The sequence below is a fragment of the Amphiprion ocellaris genome, chromosome 9, assembly GCF_022539595.1.
Source record: "Amphiprion ocellaris isolate individual 3 ecotype Okinawa chromosome 9, ASM2253959v1, whole genome shotgun sequence".
NCBI lineage: Eukaryota > Metazoa > Chordata > Actinopteri > Pomacentridae > Amphiprion > Amphiprion ocellaris.
The window spans coordinates 21244540-21270190 of NC_072774.1; the positions used below are offsets into that span (position 1 = coordinate 21244540).

Sequence of the window (25651 nt, forward strand, 5' to 3'; positions counted from 1 at the left end):
ATGATTTCAGCAGTTGGTGCAATCTACCAGACTGCTGCATTAAAGAGACATGAATTTGACAGCAAAGCTTTTAAGTTGTTAGCCATTCTATGTTTTAATCATGTCCTATGGGTACAACTCTGGATAGTGAACTAAAAATGAGCTAACTGTTCAACCAGCTTACATTTTCCTTTGCAGTGTTTGGAGCCAGGACAGTCTATGGAGTAGCACAGATGGTCTTTCCTGTTAGAAGGAGCAAGTTGCAGGGGTTTAGACCTCAAAACAGAATGCCATCTCTAAGTCTGTCTCTTGGACGTATTCTATCCATGTCTGTTTGGATGTCTTTTTGGAGCAAACTGCAGGGAATAAATCCTAGCTAGTCTGGAAACATACCAAAGTCCTTGTGGGAGGGTGGAGGACATAGCAGAGGACACAGATATTGGGGTACCTTACATAGTCTCCCCTTGCAGCAACCTGGACCCCAGCTAACTGCATAAAATGGGTTGATAGATGAGTGCATTCAAAATCTTCTATCAGTTGTTAAAAAGCAAGGCAACACATTGAGAATATTAAGAGGCTAACAGCAATTGTCTTAATAAAAGGTTGGAAATAAAGCAGTTGCCTCTTTATGAATTGTGCCTTGTTGGCCTTATGTTGATTCAGTTGTGTAACATTGACCATAGTATGACAACAGTATGATAACTTTTGCTTATGTAAACTTCAGCCCAAGCATGGAGACCATGGATTAAAAATAACAGCATATAAAAAACATTCTGTATTTAGAGAGTTATATCCAAGTACACACAACACAGTTTATTGAAAAAACAATGACTACCTAGTCTTTTTAAAATCTGTCTTGACAAATGCCATTTTTAGAAATCAGGTTCAGGACTCCCTTCTTGTTATGTTTCACTTTTGCTTTAGCTGTGGCTAACTAAACAAGTCTGAACTCTGATACAATGAACAATCCGTTGCCACCAAGACTAAATAAAATACCAAATTTATTTACTTTATGTCAAGACTAACTGTGAGCATTCTTCTTTACTCATTTCTCCCTTCTTAATCTTCACCCTGTTTCTATTAATCCCTCTCCTTCCCTTCTGCTCATGTATATATATTACCTTCATCTTCTCTCCTTTGCTTTTATATGTACTTTCCTCCTCTGTGCCTCCATTTGTCCTCTTCCATCCTAAACCCTCCTCTCCCTTCCAGTGCTGCAGTTCCATTAGGTAATGAGCCAATACTGTAAATCACAGCTACCGTATGTATGACTAAAGCCTTACGTAAAAATGCCCCATGCTCGGCTAAATCAGCATTATCCACAGCTATGCAGCATGGTAAAGGTCTTATGCAAGGTAGTGCAAGGGTTACACTGCTCTAAGTCCTTCACCACGGGACAGAAGAGTTGTTAGTGGATCTCATGGCTCTAAGCATGGAGAGATGATTATGACTGGGTCGATATCAGGGATGAGTAGCTGTATTGATGTTAGATAGTTGGTGGGAAGACTTTTTTCCCCTCCTGCTGTCATAGCCAGGAATAGATGGCGCAAGAGAGTTTCAGAGAAGGAAGGGCTGTGAGGGCAAACTGGCTACCTCAGTCCCCATCAAACTCTTAGCAGCTTTTATGAACTCCTGCCAGTGTCCTCTTTCTGTGTAGAACAGCTGTGTGTGTGCATTCCAGGCAGCTCAACTATCAGATCTCATCCATAGAGATGACTCTTATGTGTATCTTATAGGCTGAAGTGAAGCAGGTTGCAAGGATCACTTCTCCTCTTCGAACAGGGCTGAGAAAATATTAACCAGCTGTTTTGAACCAACTATGTTTGGAATGTGTATCTCTGAATGCAACTGCTCTGCAAGAGACTATTATTACCTGCAGGGAGTGCAGATTATTTAGTGCTGCTCTGTAGTCAACCAGTATCCAGCAGACAGAAACTGCAAGCACATATTAGTTTGTGTTATGCAAAGAGTTGGACAATGGTACAATTAAGCTATCTTATGGAGGACTTGCAGTGGTTTATGTTTTCCATCTTCAAGTTTATGGGATTTTGCATGAATCAGCTTCATAGGTCAAACAATAACCACTCCAAGCACTGAGACATATCATAGTATTGTGACTAAGCCATTTAGATCCTCTTGATAACTGTATATCTAAACTGTAAATGCTTAAATGCACCGTACCATACTGTGGTAAATACCCAAACAGATTCTGAAGGGATTACATGTCTAGGAATGAATGGTATGTCTGTCAATGACAGACAGCTTAGCCCACTCCCAAGAAATGGCCTCCAGTTGCTTTGAAAATGAAAATCATTATTGGAGACATATGCAAGTTGAGAAAGGTTAATGCTGACTGTTGATCCATAGAAGGATTTTTTTAATAGAGCGCAATGGCTAAAAAAAAAAAAAAAAAAAAAAAAAAAAAAAGCTGATCGTTTATTCCAATCAATGAGTTTTGGGGTGCATTCAAGACCCCTGAATGATGATCATTACCCTGCCATTTATTTGCCAATAGTAGATTAAGGTAGTTTCCATACTGGCACTTAATCAACAGCTAATTGCCTTTACTGCTTATTTTAAAAAGGCCATTTGCCCCCCCCTTCCTTTTGGTGCTCTGTCATTACCTCCATCATTTCCAAGCAGGAGACAATAATGCATTTTTTAGCCTACAATAATGCCATGTTTGCAATACTCTTAACTAGCAATAAAGTAATTATAGTGCTAATAGGGACTGAGATACAGCAGGTACTTTCAGTTTGGCTGTGAGATTTCTTTCTTTCTTTTTTTTTTAAACATCTCCCTTATAAAACTTAGATTTTGTGTCTAAAGGATACGTTTTTTTTGAGTTGCTGTGAGTCGGCGAGCCTCATGATAAAATCACTTTTAACTTCCTTTAAAGAAACCCTGCAGGCCCCAGTAGACCTAGTCAAGCAGGTCTTTTCTCTGCAACTGAGGTGGGGAGAGAGAGAGAGAGAGAGGAGGGAGGAGGGGGTGGTATTGGGAGGAGAGGGGGGTCACCTTTTGTGCAAATATATCAACCAAGTAGACTGCCACCAGCATCAGATTTCTGCGTGTATGTGTGCGTGTGAGAGAGAGGCACTCCTTTTGCATAGAGAGAGAAAGAGAGAGGTCCTGAAAGCTTTGGAGCAGTGAAAGAAGAGAAAAGACCTGCTGCAGTGCCAGATTTTCAAACTCTACAAGCAAAAACAAAGTGAAATTTTCCCCGAAGAAGTCAGTAAAGCAGCCATGGACGGGATAACATTCGGACGCGCGTCGCTCCTGTGCACCTTGCTCCTTTGGGCATTTCAAGGTAAGTCTCTTTAATATTTCCCGCTCCGTTGTAAATATTACACACCTTGCCAGTAACTTTGTCATGCTTTTGGCACGGGTCTGGTCGGATTTTCATGCCTCCGGGCTGCGAATGTGTACTTTTCCTCGTTCGCGGATTCGAGTTTCAGAAGTCCGTTACTTTAACCACAAACCTGCTTTTGCAGTTGCGGACTGTTTAATCAAACATGTTATTGTTTGGTTGCATTCTGTGTAGTGTTTGCTGATGTTGAGCAACACGTTGCCGGTTTTTAAAATAAATAAATAAATAAACCAGAGCAAGCAAACAGCAGGTAGATTTTTGTGCGAAGTCAACATGTATCTAACATGATTGTTTCCGCAGAGAGTGTGAGAAATAACTGCAGTGTTGCGCAGACTCAACCATGTAACCAACGGCGGTGTTTCTGGTGTAAACGGTGGTTCTTTGGAAGTGTGCGGTGGGTCTCGGTTCCGCACTTGAGTGCACTTCTTAGCACACAAGACTGCGGTACTTTCGCTGCCAGTTCAGTGGCCACAGTATGATGGAGCCAAAAAACCAAAACCAAAAACACAACTCCCTAAATATAACCCCGATTAAATAATGACAAAGATAAAGCAGGGGGAAAAAGCTTTAAATTAAAATTACCAAAATTCCCCTCTTCGCCCCAATCAATCTGTTCCCCCCTGAGTGAGAAGCTTTTATTGTGAAGACCATGTTGGTCGTCTCAGTCCGTCTCCTCCGTGCTGCTGTGGTGCAGTTTCCAGCGCTTTGATGTCTGATCTGCGGGATTTATGTCTCCCATGTTGGCAGCGCGCCTCACCCCCAGCACCCTCTCCACCCCCGGTTGCAGCTATAGAGACTAAGCCATTTTAAATTCAACTCCACTGGCCTTATGTGATCTTTGGCAAAAAAAAGTTCGTGATAAGTGACCAAGCCTGCTGTTTAAGGAGCTGCTCTTTAGATTTGTTGTTGACCTCAATGTGCTTGATGCTTGTCTCTCCTATTAACTGTTCCTCATGGACTAATGCTGCTTGGAACATCATGGTTGCCATTGATGTGTTTTTTCTAGGCAATTTACTGGCGTTGAAATATTTTATACTATTCTTAGAATATGTAATACATTTGTCTGATGTTTGGAGTTGACATTTTCCTTGTTTAGCAGAAATATATTGATCAAGACCCGAGTTGCTATTTTTTTAAATTATGTGTATGCCAACAATCAAGTTGGAAAGAAATCTTTGTGGGCATTTTCTGAAAGTTATCTACTGCTCTGCTGTGATCTGCCTGGGGTGATAAGAAGCAATATGAGGTAAAGGGTGGGGCTTTGGAGCTGGTGACTGCCCCGTTTCTCTCTCTTCTGTTCATTCTCACTGTTCTCTCTCCTTCACAGTATTATCTCGGCCCTTATTATATAGCAAAAACATGGATTTCTTTATATCCACCTCAACTTTAAGTTTTACCCAACTTTTCCTCATTTTCCATCCCACAGCTCCTGTTTATCCCACTTAATTTCCTGCATGTTTTATAATTTGCACCTACCTGCTCTCTGGTCCCAGAGACAGTTGTTGTGCTCTGCTGTCTGTCTGCCTCTCGTGGAGCCTTTTAACAGGTACCTACTAAAAAAATGCCCTGTAATTGATGGATGCGGTGCCGTGTATCACACATCACACGGCTGTGGTGCATTGATTTAAAGGCTTGGTTCCAGGTGCTGAGCTCACTGCTGGCTCCACCACCCCCACCCACTCCACGCCCTGCTGCTCCGGAGTCCGCTCAAGTCTGAGGGAAGAAGAATCTTTGTTTCCTCAAAGAAAAACTCTGCCGAAGTTCTTCTTTATTGAAATCCCTTTTCATTCCCCCTCATTTTGTCTACTAACAGCAGCTCTTGTTGGGTCTCAGTGGGAAAGTGTCACACAGGCGTACATACTCAAAATGACTGGTCACACACTCGCACCTTCCAACTATGTTAGTGTTGAGCATGAGCAAAGTAGAACCACAGAACTTTTATATATATATGTGTGTGTGTGTGTGTGTGTGTGTGTGTGTGTGTGTGTGTGTGTGTGTGTGTGTGTGTGTGTGTGTGTGTGTGTATATATATATTTTTTTTCTATGATTCTATAATCGACCAGGCTGATAATTGGCCATTTAATTCCCTACACAGAGCACATGACAGACAGATGTATGTTGTCTCCTGTAAGTGTGTCTGCCATAAAAGCATGACCCCATCGGTAGTTTGTTAGCGTCGTTTCAGGGCCCACAGTTATACTTCATTTTGATTCGGCCCTCCAGTGACCGTAATAATTCTGATGGGAGCAAAGCAGGAAGTGAGGGAGGAGGTCAAGGTAGACCAAGTCATAATGACCACAGTGTGTTACTGCACCTTCCATATTCATCATGTGATGCACACAGACCCAAACAAGATTTTTCTCATGTGTAATGATTGCAAAAGGAGCAGCTATGAAAATATTACTATTTCTGAGGTTCACAAAACCAGTTTTACACACAGTCCATGTTCACAAACAAAGCAATTAAATTTTTTCCTGTATTTTTTTTTAGCAGAGCTTGTATAATTTAATTTAGTAGCAGTAGGAAAGTCAAGAAAAGCCATGTAATCATTTTACCTCATTTTTTATTCCCATTTATGTGTGCTGAGAGGCAACCGGAAGTCAGCTGGCTCTGCGGTAGAAGCTTTGGCAGGACATGCTCTCAATCTGCTCAGCGCAAAATTATGCTAATGCACATGATGCTATACGGACATTATTGCATATTTGTAAGCTTATAAATTTGCATACATTTATGCCTAAATGTATGGATTTGTGACACACACATATGTGCTGCATGGCAACCTGGAGTATCCCAAGGTGCTCATTCAGACATGGCTCCTGTTAAACTCTCCTTAGAATCACTGCCTTTTTCATTGCAACACAAGAAATACCAGTGGAAACATGCTGAAGTGTAACTTCTTTTTATGTCTGATTACGCACCTTTGCTGCACTAATTGTGAAGAAAATTTATTCCCATTCCAAAACCCTAATGTATTTGGAAATAATATGTCAAAGCTGTGTTTTTGTGGAGGTTATACAAAAGGAGGAACATCACAGTAACTGTAGAACTGCCCCGTTTGCTCTTTTAACTTTGATTTTTGCAAGTTTAGAGGATAAAAAGAACAAAGTGACATTAGGGTAAAGAGACAAAAGCAGAGTCAAATGGTCAGATGAGTTTGAGCGAAATTGTAGAGACTCCAAAGTGGTCAGGAACAAGTGGAAAGAATCGTTGTGACAAGCATCAGCTGACTTCAAGGTGTTTGCCTCTAACACGTAGCGTCAGCCCCTTTGTCTAACGGCACCCTAATTCCCACAGTCATTTCCTCGATTTTAATTTCTGTTCCCCCCCGCCAGTGTAGCATCAAAAGTGCACCCCCTGCAGCCATATGTAATTATTATGGTATTAGGCCAGAAAAAGAGCCATTTAGCCATGAAAAAGTAAAGTCCAGAGGACCAATTTTTTTTTGTTTTTTTTACAGCTATCCCATGGTGCTTACTTTTAGTCTTAGTTTCAACACACCCACAAATTAATACACATGTGCATACTTAATGTGCATTATGCTGAGTTCTGGCCTTACGCAACACTGGACACCTTATAGTTGGACACTGAGTGACACACTTGCTGCTTCGGGAAAGCATGTACATGTTTGCCCCCCGGTGATTTAGGTCTCTGGGGGAATGGGCCCTGGAATGAAAGGACCATAATTATTGTGTTTGTCAGTATGTGTGTCTTTGTGACAGAGACTGAGTAAATTACTGAGATGGAATGAGTGGCATTCCTCTGGACGTGTTGGAGCTCGCCCTGTAATGTGTGTATTTGTTTGTCATCACTTCAGATTCTATGGAAAAGAGCTTTCTTTCACAATTTAAAGCCCCCTCTGACCACAATTCTCAGGCAGTAATCTGCGTACAAATAAGCTGGCACAAAGCACTTTTCATCAGCATATCTAGAGACAGTATCATCGGTGAAACGAAAGAGTCACAGCCAGGTTGCATTCCTGAGGGTTGACTAGAATTGACTCAGCCAAACAACCTTTAGGTACCAAACATTTGTCAGTAGAAGCAAAGGGCACTTTCAGGTTGACTTGTGCTCAGTAATCACTGATTCTCTCAGAGGAGGGGATTTCAGTATGTCCACTAGCATTTATTATCTGTGGTGAATAACACATTAAATTCCACTGCTGCAGTTTGATAGGGTGCTGTCCTGGTTGCTGACTGCTACTGGCAGTCAGTCCTGGTAGACAATCGGGCATCAGCAGACGATGCACTGCACACACGTGGTTAATCCTGGTGAAGGCAGTTAGTAATGGATGAAGTTTTCCATCACTGAAAAACTTTATCCCCCTACTTATTCGTTCTCATATCCCCACAAGAGCTTCAAAAGAGCTGCAACCAAAGCTATGATTACACAAACTTCAACAGGTACTCATACATAAACAAAAGGTGTCTTTCTCCAGATTAGCTTTGTCTGTGTTCCCATCTCTCTCCCCATCATCCCGTCTCTGATATCTCATCTCATTATCTTTGTCTGTCTCTTCTGGCTCTGCCTTGGTATGTCTTTCCTTTACCCTACATTCTCTCATTTTTTTTTTACAGTGACATTTTATTATCCAGTTGCGTGTTGTGTGTTTCCTTGCTGTGATTTAACATGTTGTCTTTGCCTGGGTCAACCACCATGCTTTTGTGCATGACTCAGTGTTAATGACTCTGCATAGCATCAAGTAGATTGCCTGCTGTGTTTTAGTGTGAGGGTGTGTGTGTTTGCTTTTACACTCGCCCTTAGAGTGTTCCACAAAAGATTTATGGACACTATTCATGATTTGAAAATAAGAATGACCATCCTCCTACGCTCGACACCCCCTCCCTGCCTGTCTCTGCCACAGTTTGTATTTGAATTTTGATTTGAAGTTCTTTCTTGTTGATAAAAAGGTAATATAGCACTGCAATGAATATTAAGACATGAAAGGTGAAACAGAAATTTGCTAGAAGTTCTGGTTTTGTGTGATGCTTTGATGATGGGCTGTCTTGCCATTAGTGGGAGTTGTAGGGCGGGAAGGAAGGAAGCAGAGAGGAAGGGATGGACAGAAAGAGATCAAGGGATGGGATGAGAGATGATTACAGCTGACTATTGTGCTGCTTCTGTGTAGTCTTGTTGTTCTTGTCTCAGGGGAGGAAGTTGATGGTGATGGGTAATTTCAAATTCGGCCTTGAAAAGAAGCTCCGTGTCTCTGCATGTGTGTCCTTGTCGCTACATCTGTGTATGCGATGCGAATTAGGGTGGGGGAGTGCAATTCAAGGTTGTAGCAAAATTGAAAATTCACAAAGCTCTCTCAGTTGATGAGGTTAAGTGCTGCCAATCCATTTAACAGGAGAGTGCTGTAGCAAGACGTGGATAAGAACCTCTATGCCTCAGTGTGTTTGGTGTAGAGATACACAAAGCGCTAGGATTGGCTTGGGCCCTGTTAGACATGAGATCCACAAATCTGGGTCGTAAAACAGAAAGATTATATGATGTTTTGTGTCAGCCACAGAAAACTGATTTACAACGCTCCACTTGTGTTCTGTTCAATTGTTTTGATCTATCAATGAGTCTTCAAGGAAGGGATAAAATGAACAAAAGTGACAGGCAGAGATAGCAGCCGTAAAGATCAGACAGGCGGAGTACGTCGGGATTGAGGAATACCAATTAAGAATGGGGAATGCCACGGAGAAGCCTGGATCTGTGGCCAAGGAGATCATTTTCCTGGCAGTGGAGGAGAAATCCTAACCCCTGTGCCCCTCCAACCCTAAACCCTCCATCTGACTGTTGGCTGGCAGAGGGTCCTCTGGGAGCCCCGCAAGCTGTTGCTTTTCAGACATCAACAGTTGCCTCAACAGCAGTTGTTGAATACACCCCTCCAAAAAAGCCCTGTCACCCCCCTTTCTTCACACACACACACACACACACACACACACACACACACACACACACACACACACACACACACACACACACACACACACACACACACACACACACACACACACACACACACACACACATTTGGGTTCCATTACCACCTCGTCTCTTTCCACACCACTGGCTTCAACCCGTGTGGGGAAAACTGTATATCTGGTGTTGTAAATGCACTCTTAGTGTAACTTGTTCATTCTTTTCATATTTATCTGGCTTCTGTATATGGTTTGTACGCTTCCAATATGACTAAGGCACAATTTTATGACTGTAGACAGATACTTGCATACCCCTCTTTCCCATGAATTGTTACTTCTAGGGAGGGGTTTCCAAATTATGACTATGGGACCTCAAGGAATTTTTTCCTTCCTTATCTGCATCGTGTAATGATAACCAGGAGACGAGGGTGACTTAAAGTTCACTAGGCTACAGAGTGTTCTGTGTTTACATGTGTGTGCGCGTGTGTATGTGAGCAAATTTACTCAAACTATGACAAAGGTAGGCTCAAACCACAATGATTACCCGTTCTTTTAAACCACTTTTCATGGCCAATCTCTCTTCCATCTGTCAGAACATTCCTGCGCTCCCCCCAACTTTAATCTAGTTAATGGTTAAGCAGCGGTGGTTAACCTCTCCAGTGAGGTTGGTCACTGTTTGACAATGAGATCTTATTGCTTTAACTGGGCCGTGGGGACCTGGAAGACAGGAGTGGGAACATTAATCCTATACACTGGAATGAAGGAGGAGGAGCAGAGTGTGGAGGAGGGTAAGAGGGCTTGTGGAGGTGTTTGTATGTGAGGTTCAGAGGTGGTATTTGCATTACAGCACCTGCATACGCCGTTGTGAGTGTTTGGTTCTGTTTGTTGGATGTTTTCTATGACTTCGTGTCTGTAAGAGAAAAGGGGGCTCCCCACGTTACCTGAGAGCGAGCAAGCAGCATATCATCACTGAACAGACCCAGTGTCGGTTTACAAGGCTATAGAGTCAGGCAGCTCGCCCAAGGACATAACTCGCCTTTGTTTTATAGAGGTTTTACTTACCCAAGCCCCACTGAAACAACGACCATAGCACTTAGATTCCCTTCGCTCCTCTCTGCCTGTGTGAACTTGACTTTGAAAGAGAATCGTAGTGGGGTAAAGTTACCATGATCTGACTGTTAATGTTCTCCTTAAGTCACATCCAGTTTTTAACTTTAGTGCAAGACTCTTTTTCTCTGTTAGTTACATTTCTCTCTGGAGTTTGCGTGCCGAACTCTTTACCACACCCTACTTTATGCCCATCTCTGTAAATCATCGCTTTTATCACTGTGTTTTTCTTCTCCACATCTTTCAGGCTCATCTCGCTCTCTGCTCTTCTAACCTTGCCTCACACACTATTCATCATCTATCCGACATCCCCGTCAGAGCCCAATACATGCATCCTGTATCCTCCTTATCAAAATAGCCCGTGAGCCAGTAGAAGCAAGGTGTCTCAAATCGGGGAGGATACTTTCGATTTTTTGCTTTTTTACTGACAGTTCAAATGGCAATATGTGAGCCAATACGGGGTTGACTTACAGTCACTTTCCACTTGTGTAATAGTATTTGTAAAGTTGCATTAGTTCAGATAGCACTCAGATTTGTTTTTGTTTTCATGTCTCCTGCCCATTTTCCAATAATGGAAGTGGATTCAAGTTTCATAGTTGCATTTTTGACTCCATCTAACAGGAAAACAATTCCAAGTGTGCTCCTGGCCCGTATGAATATTTAATACAAAATCAATAGCATTCAATTGAATTATGACTCCATCAGGCTAAATGATTCCCAATTACATTTTTCTGTTCAATTTGCAGAACAACAAACGTGATGGATAGTTTTGTGCGGATAATGTCAGACTTACAGAGTGCCTAATTGATTTAGAGTCTTGTTATTAAAGCCTAAAGTAATTATAACCCCAGTGTTTAGCTTTGAGAGCATCTTGCGTTCAACCCCACAAGGCATGTTGCAGCATGTAGACTAAACTTAATTAACAATTACTCTGACTGAATGATTATCAAGTGAAAGTGAGCTGATCATGCCAAGCAGTAATGTTGTAGTACTTGTGAACGATGAGAGACGTTATTTGGTCTTTTCTGCCTGCGGTATTGAGTCTTAAAAGACTGATAGGTCTTGGACAGGCAGCTTAGAGGACCCCCTTTGATCAAATTCCCCACTCACCTCACCACCACACACACTAACAGACACACACTTTAAGATTTGTCTCTGTGGAGAATGATGAAAGATGCACCAAGTACTCATGTCAATTAGCAGTCCAGACATGTGCACTGTGCATTGTGTCTATGTGTGTGCCCGTGCATGGAAAGCAGTGTGGGAGGGTGGGGTTGGTTAATGGCGGGGGCAGAGAGGACACATGTTCAATAATAAGGTCTGACAAAGGGGGACAGGCAAAGGGAGGGATAGAGGGAGGATGGGAGGATGATGAAGCTTTCAATACGTCAGTGCTTTTCAATATCTCTGCTTCTACAAAGGGCTACAAATCAATACCACATTACATTAATAAAAATATTTTCCCACATTGAACTATATCATTATTCAGTCCCAAATAAAATAATAATGAATTGTAAGGTTAGGGCAAGAAATTCTATGTCCACAGTTCCATATCCAAATGTGTAAAGAAAAACAACATACAGTTCCAGCAACAGTAATAATAGAGTTAAGAAATCCAAAGTAATTATTACAGCCCTAATTTGGACCACTTTTTAAAAACATAAACAGTACTTCTGATTAATAGCAAGCAGCATAGCTCAGCTATATGGAAATCTATCCTGTGCATCCTGGGGTTGTAGACTTTCTCTGTGTGAGAGTATACTTAAACTCTCTCTATATGTCTTTTTTCGTAGTGAGGGTTTTTTGTTAGAATTGTGTTCATCTCAAAACATGAAATTCCTCATATATACTGAAGCTCTGGGGCTCCTCACCACAACACCTTTTCATGTATTTTCCCGAGAGGTCTTTCTTTCTCTGCACCTGAACAATGCTACATTGTTAAGACATTCCTGTAGGCTGTTGGAATGCAGGTATTAATACTGGGCTGATTATGTATATCGCAGAGAGACACAGGAAGAGAGGGAAGGAAAAGTAGGAGAGAGGAATGGAAAAGACAGGAGTTGTAGAATGAAAGGAGTTGAGGAAGGCAGCACGTTGAAGCTCAGTGAAAGGGAGAGCCTGATGAAAGGTGGTACTTGAAGACATTTAAATTGTGCGTATGTTATTGTACACATGCGCATATTAGTGAATACCTGCAAGCATTTGTGAATGTACATAGTTGCAGGTGTTTCGGGAGGCGACTTTCTGGGTATTTGAGTGTGGTTCCTGGAATGCATACCACATTAACCAAACTAACGCTTCAGTATGTGTGCGTTTGTGTGTGTACGCGAATCAGCCCTGGGTGTGTGACCAGACTTGACTGTGTGTGTGGGCACCCGTCACTTGGAGCAGTCAAGGCTGTTAAGAGCATGTGAACGTTACTGCAACCCCAACATAACCTGGAATCCAGACTTAACAGAGGTTATAAATAAGTGTGTGTGTGTGTGTGTGCGTGTGTGTGTATGCGCGTGCACGTCCAATCCCACATCAATGGCAGTACCAGCTGGTGATGGAGCAGCGGTAGGTTTGCAGGAGAACCCACAGTATGCTGAAGGGGCCTCACCGGCTAGATGAACCTCTCTTTTTATTTTCTCTTTTATTCACCTTCCCCACTCTTCCTTTCTTTTCATTTTTTTCTTTTCTTTGCACTGTCTTTTTTCTCTCTCTCTGTTCCCCTTTCATCCTTTGTTCTTAATGATTAATGATTAATTAAAATTATGTCTCCAAGCTAATTCTTTGACCAAAAATGGGCACGTCAACATATTTTATGTCACAATAGCCACATTTCCTTTTTTTTCCCCTCCTGCTTTCTCCTCTCTGTCTTGAAATGATGGTAGTGTCTGTGCCTGTTCACATTGTGTCATACTCTGCTGTCATGGTTGAGGCTCCTGGCTCTCCAGCTGGTGGTATATGATCCAGGCTGTAAGTTCGAGCCTGTTCTCTTTGGCAAGGAAGTGAGCAAGGTAAAGCTCGCCAAATAAATCTACCATCAACCGCCTACGGCCTTTTCTGTAGCCCCTCACCCACACACACACACACACCCCCAACGTCGCCCCATCTGTTTGTTTGTGTGTGTGTGTGTGTGTGTGTGTGTGTGTGTGTGTGTGTGTGTGTGTGTGTGTGTGTGTGTGTGTGTGTGTTTGTTTGGCGCAGGTTTAGGGGCAGTTGGTGTGATGGTTCAGGAGAGCATCAAAGCTGGGCCCACCATCGGCATGACAGGGCAAAGAAAGTCAAAGCTCAGTATGCAGCAGTCACCCCCAAGCTAATGCTAAGTCTCAAATCATATTCACTGAGAGAAGCTCCGTGCTAAGAGCAGTGTGAGGAGATGTGAGCCTTATGCTTGCACTGGTGCCAGCCAAACAATGGCATGCTTGTCTTCCTGCAGCTACCCACCTGTTCTGTCCTCCCTCGCTTTGGTTGTAACCAAGTATCAGAACAGGACCTCCTGTCCTTCACCCTCCACAACACTTTCGCCTTCTCCAACACACACTGGGCTTCTCTCTTTATCTTTTTCTTTGCTGTCTCCTGCAGCACGATTACGCATTTAGCAGGGCAATGAAAAATGGTGACAGAACTGAGAAAAAGGAGTAACAGCTGGACTTCATAGACTCAAGATCATGTTACTTGTGCTCGCTTACAACACTGTCTACGGCTTCCTCCTTTCACTCTCTCCCCACTCTTCCCTGTCATTGATTCTTTCAACTTTATCCATTTCCTTTTGTCTTTTGGTTGCTCTTCTCACTGCTGATATTAGTGCTACTGCTCCTCAAGGTTTTTTTTTGTCTTTCGTTCATTTCTCATACCACATCCCACTGCCAGTCTCTCACTCTGCTGTTTCTTTATTCATGTCTTCTGCTGCTCCTGCTCGACTCTGTGGTCAGAGCTCCTGCAGTGGATTATCAGTCAGTTGACTCACAGAGGGCAGCCAAAGCCCCCAGTACAAACATGAGACAATATCCAAATGATTGGCTGGCTGGCTGTGGACCGTGGAAACAAGCCGCCATATCAGACTGAGCCAGGCTCGGTCCACGGGTCTGCCCATAAACCATATTAGCTGGTAACACTGATACACTGCAGTGCTTCTGTTTGTTTGTAGCAGCTGGCTTCGGGTGTAGCACAATCCAAAACAGAATACATTATCAGATAAATACAGACGCTGCTATCGGTTGTTTATACATAAGGTTATTATGCATGTGGGTGGAAGAGGAGTGTGAATTGCAGAAATCATGTTAAGTAATGCCAATAACTGTGTATTACTGAGGCCTACTGTTCAGTTCAGTGTTTTTTTAGTGGTTTTTGAGGACATGTCCAGCCTTCAGTTAGTCCAACAAGTACTACTATTGTTCAAGTTTCAAATTTTCATTTCCTGCATTAGTGCATTTTGTACTCAACTGAAAACTACAATTTGGACAAATAGTGCAAGTCAAAGCAATTCCTGTTTATAGCCCTACACATTTTGCATATAGGATGGTTGTATTTTTTATCAGGGCTGCATGATTTTCATATTGATTAAGCTGCCATTTATTGTCTCGATTAATTCATTAATAGTGAAAGGTGCCTGCTAGAATTTCCCAAAGGCCAAGTTGATTTATTCTTATGATGTGTTGTTTCATTTAGCCAACAGTTCAAAACGATATTATTCGGTTTTAGTCAGATATTGTAGAGGAAAACGACAGCCCATTACATTTGATATGCTAAAACCACTAATTTTCGGTTTTTACTAGAAATGTGTTAGACACACATTAGGCATAATGATGGATTCTTTAAGTAGATGCCAATAAACTCTCTGTTGACTGACTAATGGACAAAGCATTGCAGGTCTAATTTTTACTTTTAAAATCTTTTTAATGCACTGTTTGGGGCACAGCTCCCACATGTGGTAAGATATTTGGGAAATGTTATGGATCAAGCAACCAGTTTTTATGATTTATGACAACAAATAGTGGTAAGCATCCTGGCGCTGGGATGCTAATGGATATAGTGCCTCTTGAATCTTGAGAACACATTGTCCCTGATCTACTTGATGTTTCAAGCCCTTTGAACTTCACCTGTACATGGCTGAATTGTAAGTGTTACCTTCGCCTGTGGTTCACAGCTCATTACATACAGACAGGGTTAGCTTCTCTACCCTTCAGCTACGTTTCTGCTTGGAGATGGAACACTGAACTCATGGAAAATTCTGGAGGTCTGTTGATGACAGACAGCATCCACATCTCCTGTCTTGGCTTACCTCTGTCTCACATTCCTCAGGTCACACTTCTTTAGTACTTTATGCTTCTTCCTGGATTTGGCAGATCCCCCCCTCCTTCCTGTTTTTTCCCTCCATTCCCCACTCTACCCCTTCCTGCTATATACCTGCATGGACAAGCTTTTGCCTGCCTCTGCAATCCACTCTCAAACACTCCCTTTTTCTTCTCACCATAAATGTCAAAATGTGCCTAAGGGCCCCCAACCCACCAGCAGAATGTGTCTAATTCTAACCTAGGCTTTACAAAGGCACAATGTTCTCAAACGACATACAGACTGAAAGGACATTCTGAGGAAACCACTTTAAACTAGTGACTCACAAGAACTAAATAACAACAGCAAAAAATAAATAAATCTGGAAATGTAAACCAACTAAGTTTCCCATGAGGTCATCTTTTCAAACATTTCTTACGAACAGGCCTTTGACTTTGAACTCAGTGTGATGAATAATAAATTAATGATGCTGATGGGAGGTTCAGCAAAAAATCACCTTTGAGCTTATCTAATTTAAACCAGTGCCCAGTTTTCATGTCTGCTTTTATCTCAATCTCGTTTGAAACCCTCTCACTTCATTTCTTTTATCAGTGGCAACTTTGGTTAAATCAGGGGTGTCAAAATCATTTTAGTTCAGGGGCTACATACAGCCCAATTTGATCTCAAATGGGCCGGACTAGTAAAATCACAGCATAGTAACCTATAAATAATGACAACTCAAAATTTTTCCCTTTATTTTAGTGCAAAAAAAGTGCATTCTGGAAATGCGCACTTTTAATGAACCATCTTTTACTGAACATTGTCCAATTTCTTAAGAAAAATAAGTTTAACATTTACATGTGTGCATTACAACTCACAGAAAGCCATTTATCTACAACATTTAGTCACAGGCATCCCCCTCACCCGCACCTCCACCACACACACACACAAAAAAAGAGTAGATACTGAGAGCAACACAGTTATCTGTAGTTTACCTTACTACTCGCGAGTACCCGACACAGTGCAGGACTGCTGAGAAGGTGGAGACATGCGGCGGTGGTGTATTTGCGACAATTAAAAAAAAAAGAAAGAAATTTAAAGGAGCAGTGCTGGGATTTTAGGCGGGTGCCGCTGCAGAATGAATTTAGAGGAAACCCTGTGTATGTTTGAAACTCCTGGGTTCAACAGAGGTCAATTCCGTATGTGTATCACAAATGGCAAAAAATGTTCAGAATGCTGGTCGGCAGATGTATCTTTTGCCACCTTTATCTTGCTCACAATGTTCTCCGGGCCACTAACCTTAGTTCAGCCCCACCGTTCTCTCCTCACCTTGATACTACTCCCCTCCTCCTCCTTCCCTAACCACTCATCCATGTTCGTTCCCACAACTCTCCCTCCTCCTGCTTTCATATGTTTCAATGTCTCTACGTTATTACCAGATTCTTGGAACTGGAGGAGGTGGATGAGATGGTGCCAGGGTAGCAAAGGTGCCGATATTTAAGCTTCAACACCCCAGCAAACTTGCAGAAGCCTCCTCCACCTAGATATACGCATATAAACATTCTTGGCTTCCCACCTTATGATGTTTTATTTCCTCCATTATCCTAAAACACCAGTACTTAAAACGCCTACCTAGACCATCTGCTTCTGTAAACACCCACAGTAAGGCACATCGCCTTGGTCAGAAAGCAGGATTTTCTTTCAGGCTAAAGCTTGATTAGAATTCTGTCTGTTCTATTTGTGTATTTTTTTTGTGAAAATTGAAGTTACTTTAACTCTTAACTTCATTTTACCTGCAGACATTTTGTGCTAATAGAATTTTTCTAGTCAAGTATCAACATATAAATGCTTGTAAATCTGAAAATTCAAGCATAGTACACTGTTCAGATTCTCAGGTCGAACGAGTTTAAGTATTCATTGCCGTTTTTGTTCTCCAGGACACACTTTATTAATAAAAACAGGGGAACAAATCAGTCTTCACACTGTCTGCCAGTGTGGTAGCAATTATTAAAGTGATACAAGGACACCCTGACACACTCCTTTCTTCCGCCTCATTTTTCTTTTGATCTTGGTATGCTGCCGGTTAGCTTTGCATCTTCATGCCAGTTTTGCCACATTTGCTGGGTGTTTTTTTTCTTTGCTTCTATCAGTGTCTGCCATCCTTGTCACATGCTATTGTCACGTCATTGCTTGAGTGATTCTGACTTTGTAAATGTATTGTTTTACTTGATGTGGTATCTTGATTGGACATGGAGTTTGCATAAGAATGGAGGCATAGAGGCCTCATGCAACATTCCTTCTCATCTTGCAACATAAATTGCAAGATGAGGAAGATCCTTTTCTTGATATATTTGTAGCCGGTAGCTACAAAAATAAGAATTTGGCATAATCACTTAGGGCTACAAATTGTTATTATTTTTATTATTTTTTATGTGTAGGTCATTTTTTGATTGATTTTAGGTCTTAGTGTTTAACTTAGAAAACGGGATTAGTAAACCCAGTTTCCACAGCATTTTATTCCTATACAACTAAATTGCATCCTTGAAATGTATCCTTGCCGTTGACTTTACTACTTCATTGTCGCTCCTGTTCAGCCAACCAATCATATGTCCAATGGGGTGGTACTTTTCATCCTGGTAACCCAGACAGTGAAGGAGAAACATCAAACATGTAGGGAAAGGGTTGTATTTTAAATTAAGTAATGGCATTGTATGTGTATGTTTTCTCTTTTTCCCTACATTTTTTCAAGTTTAAAAAGATCCCCTTTATCACAATGCAAGCTCAGAGGTCTTTTCCACACACACACACACACACACACACATACATTCACACTCACACACACTCACACACATATATATATATACACATACATATTACAGGATTTTAGTTAGGCAACGTATATATGTTCATTTAGACAGAATTCATTCAAAATGAGAATTAAACTCTCTTTTTTCCAGTTTCCCTTTTTAAATTAAGTAATAGCATTTTTTTTGGTAATTCTAACCAAGTTATTTTGATGCTGGGGCAAGTGATTATAATTGATGAAAAATGTCACAAAAGTAAAAAAGTCTTTTGTCCTTCAATGACACTCTAGGGTTGAAATTTTGAATTTCAAAGTATTTCAATGAGTGCCCTTTAAAGGGTTAACTTTAACCAAGATTCTAACATATAAAAATATCTAACATAGAAGGACATGGCACTATGTGAGCAGAGGAAACTGGCATAGAATGGGTCAAACAGGCTTTTGGGAACACCGGGTTATAGAGAGGGACTGCAAGTGTTTGATGGTTCAAAGGCTTGACTGGAGAACAGCACTGACTGAGATATTTTATTGATATTACGGCTGTGGCATCAGTAGAGCGAGTTATCCATGAACCATAAGGTTGCCAGTTCAATCCCCATCGCCTTTCGCTTGTCAGAGTGTCCTTGAGCAAGACACTGAAACCCAAATTACTCCCAATGGCAGGGTTAGGTTAGGTACCATGTATCAAAGCTTAGCCACCGTTGGTTATATATAAGCACAGATACAGATTTACTCTGCCTCATCTTTTTCCCTGTCACCCTCTACTCTCTTACCCTTGTCTTTATCTCATTGTCCATCCACGATAACATCCCCGTTGTTTTTGTCTTTTTGTCATTGACGCCAGTGTCTCTTGCAGCAAACCATCAAGCTCTCACCTGCACCTCCCCCCACCCACCTAGTTCCACACATAACCCACAGCATCTCTATCTTCCATCTCCTTGAGTTGCAGGTCTGTGCAGGTTGAGACGTATGTTGTTTTGTCTCTCTCAGGTTTCACACATTCCAGATATTATCACCAGGCTCCAGTTAGCTTAGCTGATAGCCATCTAGACAGGGCAGTCAGTCACTTACCAGACAATGACGGATGTCGCCCTCTGAGTCAGGCCCGATGCCCACAGATGAAAGGCCTGTACCAGGTGTGGCCTTGTTACGCTGGAGAGTCATGTGGTTATCTTCTCAGACAGCTTTGCTCTCTTGTCGGATATATTTTACACTTTGCATGCAGACTCGCCAGATAAGTGTCCCTGAAATCACTTAAAATGAAAATGAATGGTGAATATTTAAATCTTAGCTTCATTTACCTAATTATTTCATCTGTTGTCTTCCATTTCATTTCTAATCACATCATCATCCAAGCTATGAATAATAATTTAATGAAGAATTAATGAATATGAAAAATGTTCTGGGTAGCAGATTGGGATTTTATGAGGATCAGAATATTGCACCTTCTGAGGGTCTCTGGTGAGTTGATGTGTAAATGAGAAACTCATGTCTTTGTCAGAAAAATGCCAAATTTACGAGAAGTGGTTGACATTCCTTCCTGTTTCAGTCTGCCATTTTCATTTTCAAGCTCTGTCGTTACAGCCTTCGTTTACCTGGTAACTGGTGGGCAGTGTTCTCATTGTCAGTTTATTTTTGTGTTTGTGCATGCCTATGTGTATCTATCTACGTCTAATCCAGCCTTGGACCACCTCTCTCCCCTGCAGGCTCAGTGTCAGCAGCTTGACTTTGATGTCAAGCCACAATTTATTCGTCAGTCTCTGTGGACTCCCCTGTTGTCCACATAATGTCAGGCAATCAATAATAATGTGACCTACCCATCTACCCTGCCTGCCCACTGCTTTAGTTATTCACCCCCTGGCCTGCACTGTTCCAATCTCTGACCTGCCCCTGCCCCTGAAAAACACCCTCTCGTCCCCTGTCCTTCCTACTTTTACCCAATACCGCCTGTCTAGCTGTGACAATAACCTCTGTGTCTGTTACCAAGGCAACTTACAGCCTCCTAAAGCAAAGGCAAACCACTGCTGCTCTTGTTTAAAAAAACAGGTTGTTCTTTATGGAAACAGATCAAGAACGGGATAGTCAGAATGTATACTGTGATGCATAAAGAAAGAAAAGAAACAGAAGAGAGAAAGAGGATGGATCAGCTGTTCATGAATATGTTTAGTACGCCCTACTCTGTGCCCCTCTTTTGAGCCCCCACTGAATTTATGTGGAGGTAATAGAGAATGGGAGAAGAGACAGGTGTGCTATTATGGTGCAGATTAGTGAGGAATGCTGGAAGGTTTACTCTGCTGGGAGTTGGCTAGCTCAGATGTGTGCACTTGCAAACTCATATTCACTTGGGGTAACGTTAAAATAAGTGTGTGTAATGCGCGATCTGCATACCATTTACAATATGTGCGCTTGCCGTCTCCATATGCTGACTGATATTTGAAATATGCACAGTGGGTGTGTAAATATGTGTGTATGTGCATACCACAGCCTTCTTCCATCTCCTTGTCCTACCCATGTATGGGTGAGAGTTAGCCCCTTGCTATCTTCTTGTCTCCATCTTATCTGCTTGCCTGGCTTGAAGTGTTGGTGCAGAAAATAGAAACTGCGTATTGGAAATGCATTCTCTTTTTTTCTCCTATTTGCTTCACATGCAGCAAAACACAATGTGACACAACAGATAATACAATGTGATGTGAGCAATAATGCAGGATGCTCTTTATCATTCTAATAAGGGGTTATCTGCACAACAATACTGCTGGCATTAGTTGGTGACATATAGTTATTTAAAAAAAAAACAGCTTTCATACAAATGAATGTGCAGCTACAATGTCTAAATCTATAAATATGCTGCAGTTAGCTATGTGTGCATATTAGTGGGCATATTTTTGTCCTTATAGCCAACATTGTAGCGTGTGGTTGTTAGTGGGTCTTTCCAATCCCCAGCCTTACACCATCCAGTCAGCCAGCCATGTGGTCCCTCTCCACTCTAATTAAACTCACTGCGGTTACAAACTCCAACCAGAAAGACACAACCTGAATGCCAGACTCTATGTCAGCTGCTGCCAAGACCGGTGTGTGTGTGTGTGTGTGTGTGTGTGTGTGTGTGTGTGTGTGTGTGTGTGTGTGTGAGTGTCTTTCTGTGTGTGTGTGTGTTAGAAAGAGAAAAATTGAGAGCGAGAGAGAGAGGGAGAGCGAGGGCTCATAACCATATTTGCTTCTCATTTTACTCTGTCAAGACATAGCATAGAAGAATCTGCCAAGGCACAAGAGGAGCAGCGGGGAAAAACAAATAAAAATGTGGAAAAAGAGACAAAGAAGGATCTGCAGCAGACAGCGTATTCAAATGGTTGCCTGATGGAGGGAAGGAGGGAATTTAGTGGATTTAGAAATCATGGAGAAGAAAGAGCGGAATGCAGGAGAATAGTAATTAACTCTGAATTATTCTATCTCTGAGGGATCGGGGGGATTAATTGTGGCTTTGGTTTGGATTCCGCACCTTTCACTCTGTTGCAGCATGGGAGTCTGGTTCCTGTATGGAAACGTTTGTGTGTGTGTCTGTGTGTCTGTGTGTGTGTGTACGTGTGTGTACGTGTGTGTGTACAGGCCTGTGTGTTTATGCCCGCATGTCTCGCTGTAGTCCATAAGGCTCCATGTGTCTGTGCCAGTGGGCTTGTGACCATATCTGCCTGCCAGCCAGTGATTGTGTGTGTATTGATGTGTGACTTTGTACCCCCCACTTACTGAAGTTCATCCAAGCATTATAAGTTAATCCGCCATAATAGGCAAAAAGACAGAAAGTGGGGGAAGTGGTAGGTGGAAGAGAAGGAACGGGGGCGGGAGGTGGAGCGTCTAAAGGTAGTGAATGTGATTTTCTGTGTCTGTGTGTGTGCAACATTCAGCTATGTGTGAGGTATGCCAGTCAGGAGAGCACAGATTTAGGGCTAGACAGACCGTTTTAAATCCTAGGGTTATACGCTGTTGGGACAGCAAGTGTTGATAGCCCAGCTGGGAAACAGCTCAAGTTGTTCAGATTAAATCATGGCTTTGGCTCCTCCACTATCGCAACTATAAATCTATCCGAAGATGATAAGAAAATACAGATTTTAAATGTTTTAGTGCGAAGAGATAGGAAAGATAAAATGAGATTTAGTGGTTTAGGTTACATGGAGGTCAGCAGTGGCATTGAATTTACACTATTTATAAAAAGCATTGTAGTGAGGCTTTTATTGAGTGTGTGCCAGGCGAAAAGCCATATATTCCTGGCATACAATGAATGAGTTCACCCTTTAGCTGGGATTTCCAGTATCCCTCAACCTCCCACTGAGTGTTGCCACAGTCAACACTGTATAAGTCTGTTTGTTCAAGACAGAAGGAGGTAGGGGGAGGGAGAGCGGGGGGGGGGGGGGGGGGGCTGGAGGGCAGGTGCAAGGGTAATTTTCTGATGGCTGAGGAGTAGAGGTAGGTTTACCCTCCCTGTCTGAAAGCAGTGACCCATACTGTATACACACTGTCTCCCTATCTCTTGATATCTCCCTTTCCTCTATCCCTTAAGAGTGTCGCTTCTTTTTTTTCTTTACTGTGGTCCAGCTTGCATTTGATTTTTCCAAGCTGTTATCATGCACTTGAGAATGTTTCCTGTAACATGCACACAACAAAGCATGGTTCTTTTCAGGCTTTCATTTACACACCCCTGTGCCCTTTTCTTTCTGCCTCACCCTATCTCCCTGCCAGTAGGTTTCCTCCTTCGTCTGTATCCCTCTATCTGTCCCTCACACACAGGCTTTACCACCCCGCTAAGCACGATGGCCTGTTTTTAAAAATGGAGCAATGGATGGATAAGAAAACAGCAAAGGGATAAGGGATGTTGAGAAAGGAAAGAAAAGAGGACTGAATCAAGGCGTACTCCAGTGGCCTGTTATCTCATTACAGCGGCACTGGCTTGTCATGCCCGACTGACTGGCCCCCTAAGGAGAACCCTCACCCCCTTATAAGACCCCCTTTATTCAGCCAGCGCTCTCGTATTTCAGCTTGGGCACAAAGAAGGGCAATTCTCTCCGGTTTCTGAGCTGTCCACACCAGATTTGTGTATCCTGGCTCAGCCAAGGCACACATTCGAACGTACACCATGGGCGCAGGGACGTACACTGCAGCCTTGTTAGTCGCTATGAAATGATGCTTGCAGATAATGGAGGCTAATAGGGAGAATGGTTATCCATTTGTTCCACCATTTTCTCCCTATTCCATCCCTCTTGTATAGTCCCATGCGGGTATTAGAAGAGGAATTCAAGAGGCAACTGCTGTCAGCTGAAGTAGTGGAAATGGTGTTCCTCTGTCTGGCTTTTCTCCCTCTTCTGCCAAAATGAAGGCTCATTAGAAGTGAAGGGAGGGCTGTTTCTAAATGAGATGGGCAGAGTGCTACTCAGCACTCCTACGGAGAGAGAATGAGAGACCGGAGAGAGGAGGAGAAAGACAGTGAAAGAGGATGCAGCAGAGAGAGAGATAGAGAGAGAGAATACAGACAGAGTGGCTCTGCTGAAGTGGAGCAAAAAAAAGGCATATGAAAAACCCATACAAGCCAGAGAAGTGTCACCTTTTAATTAACCTATCAGATTATGGCAAATGTCTGAAAATGCCAATTTCCTCGATCCCTTAAAATCATCACCAGAATTTTTCATCCTTTTTCAGTTAGCACTGGTTAAACTTCTGTTCAGTCTTCTGGTGACCTCCATTACCACTTATTTTGTGTTTTCAAGCAGGCAAACTCACAATTTAGTTCTTCCCATCAACATTTTTTGTTGTTTCTGTTGTCACAAAAGCGATTTGATTACATTTAATGGCAACTACCGCATAACCACATAAACTTTCTCTATGCTGTTGCATTGAGAGGCTCCTCAAATCACCATTTAATGATCGTAAAGTTAATTGTCATATAGCTACACAGTTTTGTCTGTTTTATGTGAAATGTTGTACTGACATCAGTGGAGAAACTGACCATTATTTTCATTATCTGTCACATGTTGTCTGACCTAAGAAATAATCATTGCAGCTCTCTAACTGACATAAAAATGAGTGATCACAGACAGTGAGTGAGAGACATGAGAAAGCTGTCATCTTCACATTTCTGCCACGCAGCTTTCGACTCTGTCCACAAAGAGCAAGTTCGGTAAGCAGGCTACAGCATCTTGGTGTTATTTACCCATAGGTCCTCTCCTTGTTTACTTCAGCTTGCACAGTGTGTGTAGTCCGTCCACACAGGAACAGGGCCTTTGTCAGGCTAACAAAACACTTGGGTGCTACATTTCAGTACAAGGTGATTGCTGGAAAAAAGGTGACAGAGGGAGGAGGAGTGTTTGAGGAATTCAGCTGTTGAGATACAAACAACAGGCAGGAGTTTGTGTGTGAGTCGCTGTTTGTGGATGTAATAGTGTGGCACTGTAAATAGGCTACTGTAAATATAACTCGAGACATTCATCTCTAGACTCATCAGTATTAAAATACACATGGGTTGGCAGGACTGCCCATTTTAGTGTGTGCGCATGTGTGTGTGTGTGTGTGTGTGTGTCTGTGTGTGTGTCTGTGTGTGTTTGAGGGTCCACAGGGAAACATGTTGGCCTGGTTCCACTTTATCCTCACCTTACAACTTATCTGAAATCTTATTTCCCCTCTGAAACAAAAGTGTCTGGATCTGTTACTTTTTTTTTTTATCATAATCAAATACACTGTCATCTATTGTAGTTTCAAGGAGCCACACACACACACAAACACTGTAATGAGCACATTCCACTGGGTTTTTCATTACAGTAAATGGGCATAAGAGCTACCCTATGCATGTATTTATCTGCACAGTAAGTTGGGAAATGACTTGCAGAATGAATTGATTCAAGGATAAAGGGAGAGGGGAAGCAGCAGAGACGGCACAGGCGGCAGCACTTTGTCCTAACCCTTTTAGTGAGATTAACTGTAGTCTTAATGTCTCTCCCTTTATTTATACTGCGTCAGCTTCTCCGCCCTGTCTCTCGCCTCTCTCTTTCCGCCCTCTGACAATCTGGCCTAACTGCAAAAGACAGAGGTGTCAGTAAGTTTTTGTTTTGACAGTATGAAACAATCTGAGTGGCAAACTGCACTAAAATGAAAATAGACAAAACTACTTCTTTGTTGAGTCACTACAATTATGTTCTATCAAGTCCTGAATCCAGTTGAAGTCAAGTTGTATGTTCCATTCTACTC

The 25651-nt window shown here is 42.2% G+C and overlaps 1 protein-coding gene across 3 annotated transcripts in view; it reads left to right on the top strand.

Moving 5' to 3' along the window:
• The first annotated feature begins 3020 nt into the window (after window positions 1-3020).
• bcam (basal cell adhesion molecule (Lutheran blood group)) overlaps window positions 3021-25651 on the top strand; it is a 50777-nt gene continuing 28146 nt past the window's right edge. For all 3 annotated transcript variants that reach the window (XM_023262439.3, XM_023262440.3, XM_055013628.1), the window contains exon 1: window positions 3021-3289. In XM_023262439.3, the coding sequence (XP_023118207.1) occupies window positions 3226-3289 (64 nt within the window). In that variant the 5' untranslated portion in view covers window positions 3021-3225. The remainder of the gene's footprint in view (window positions 3290-25651) is intronic.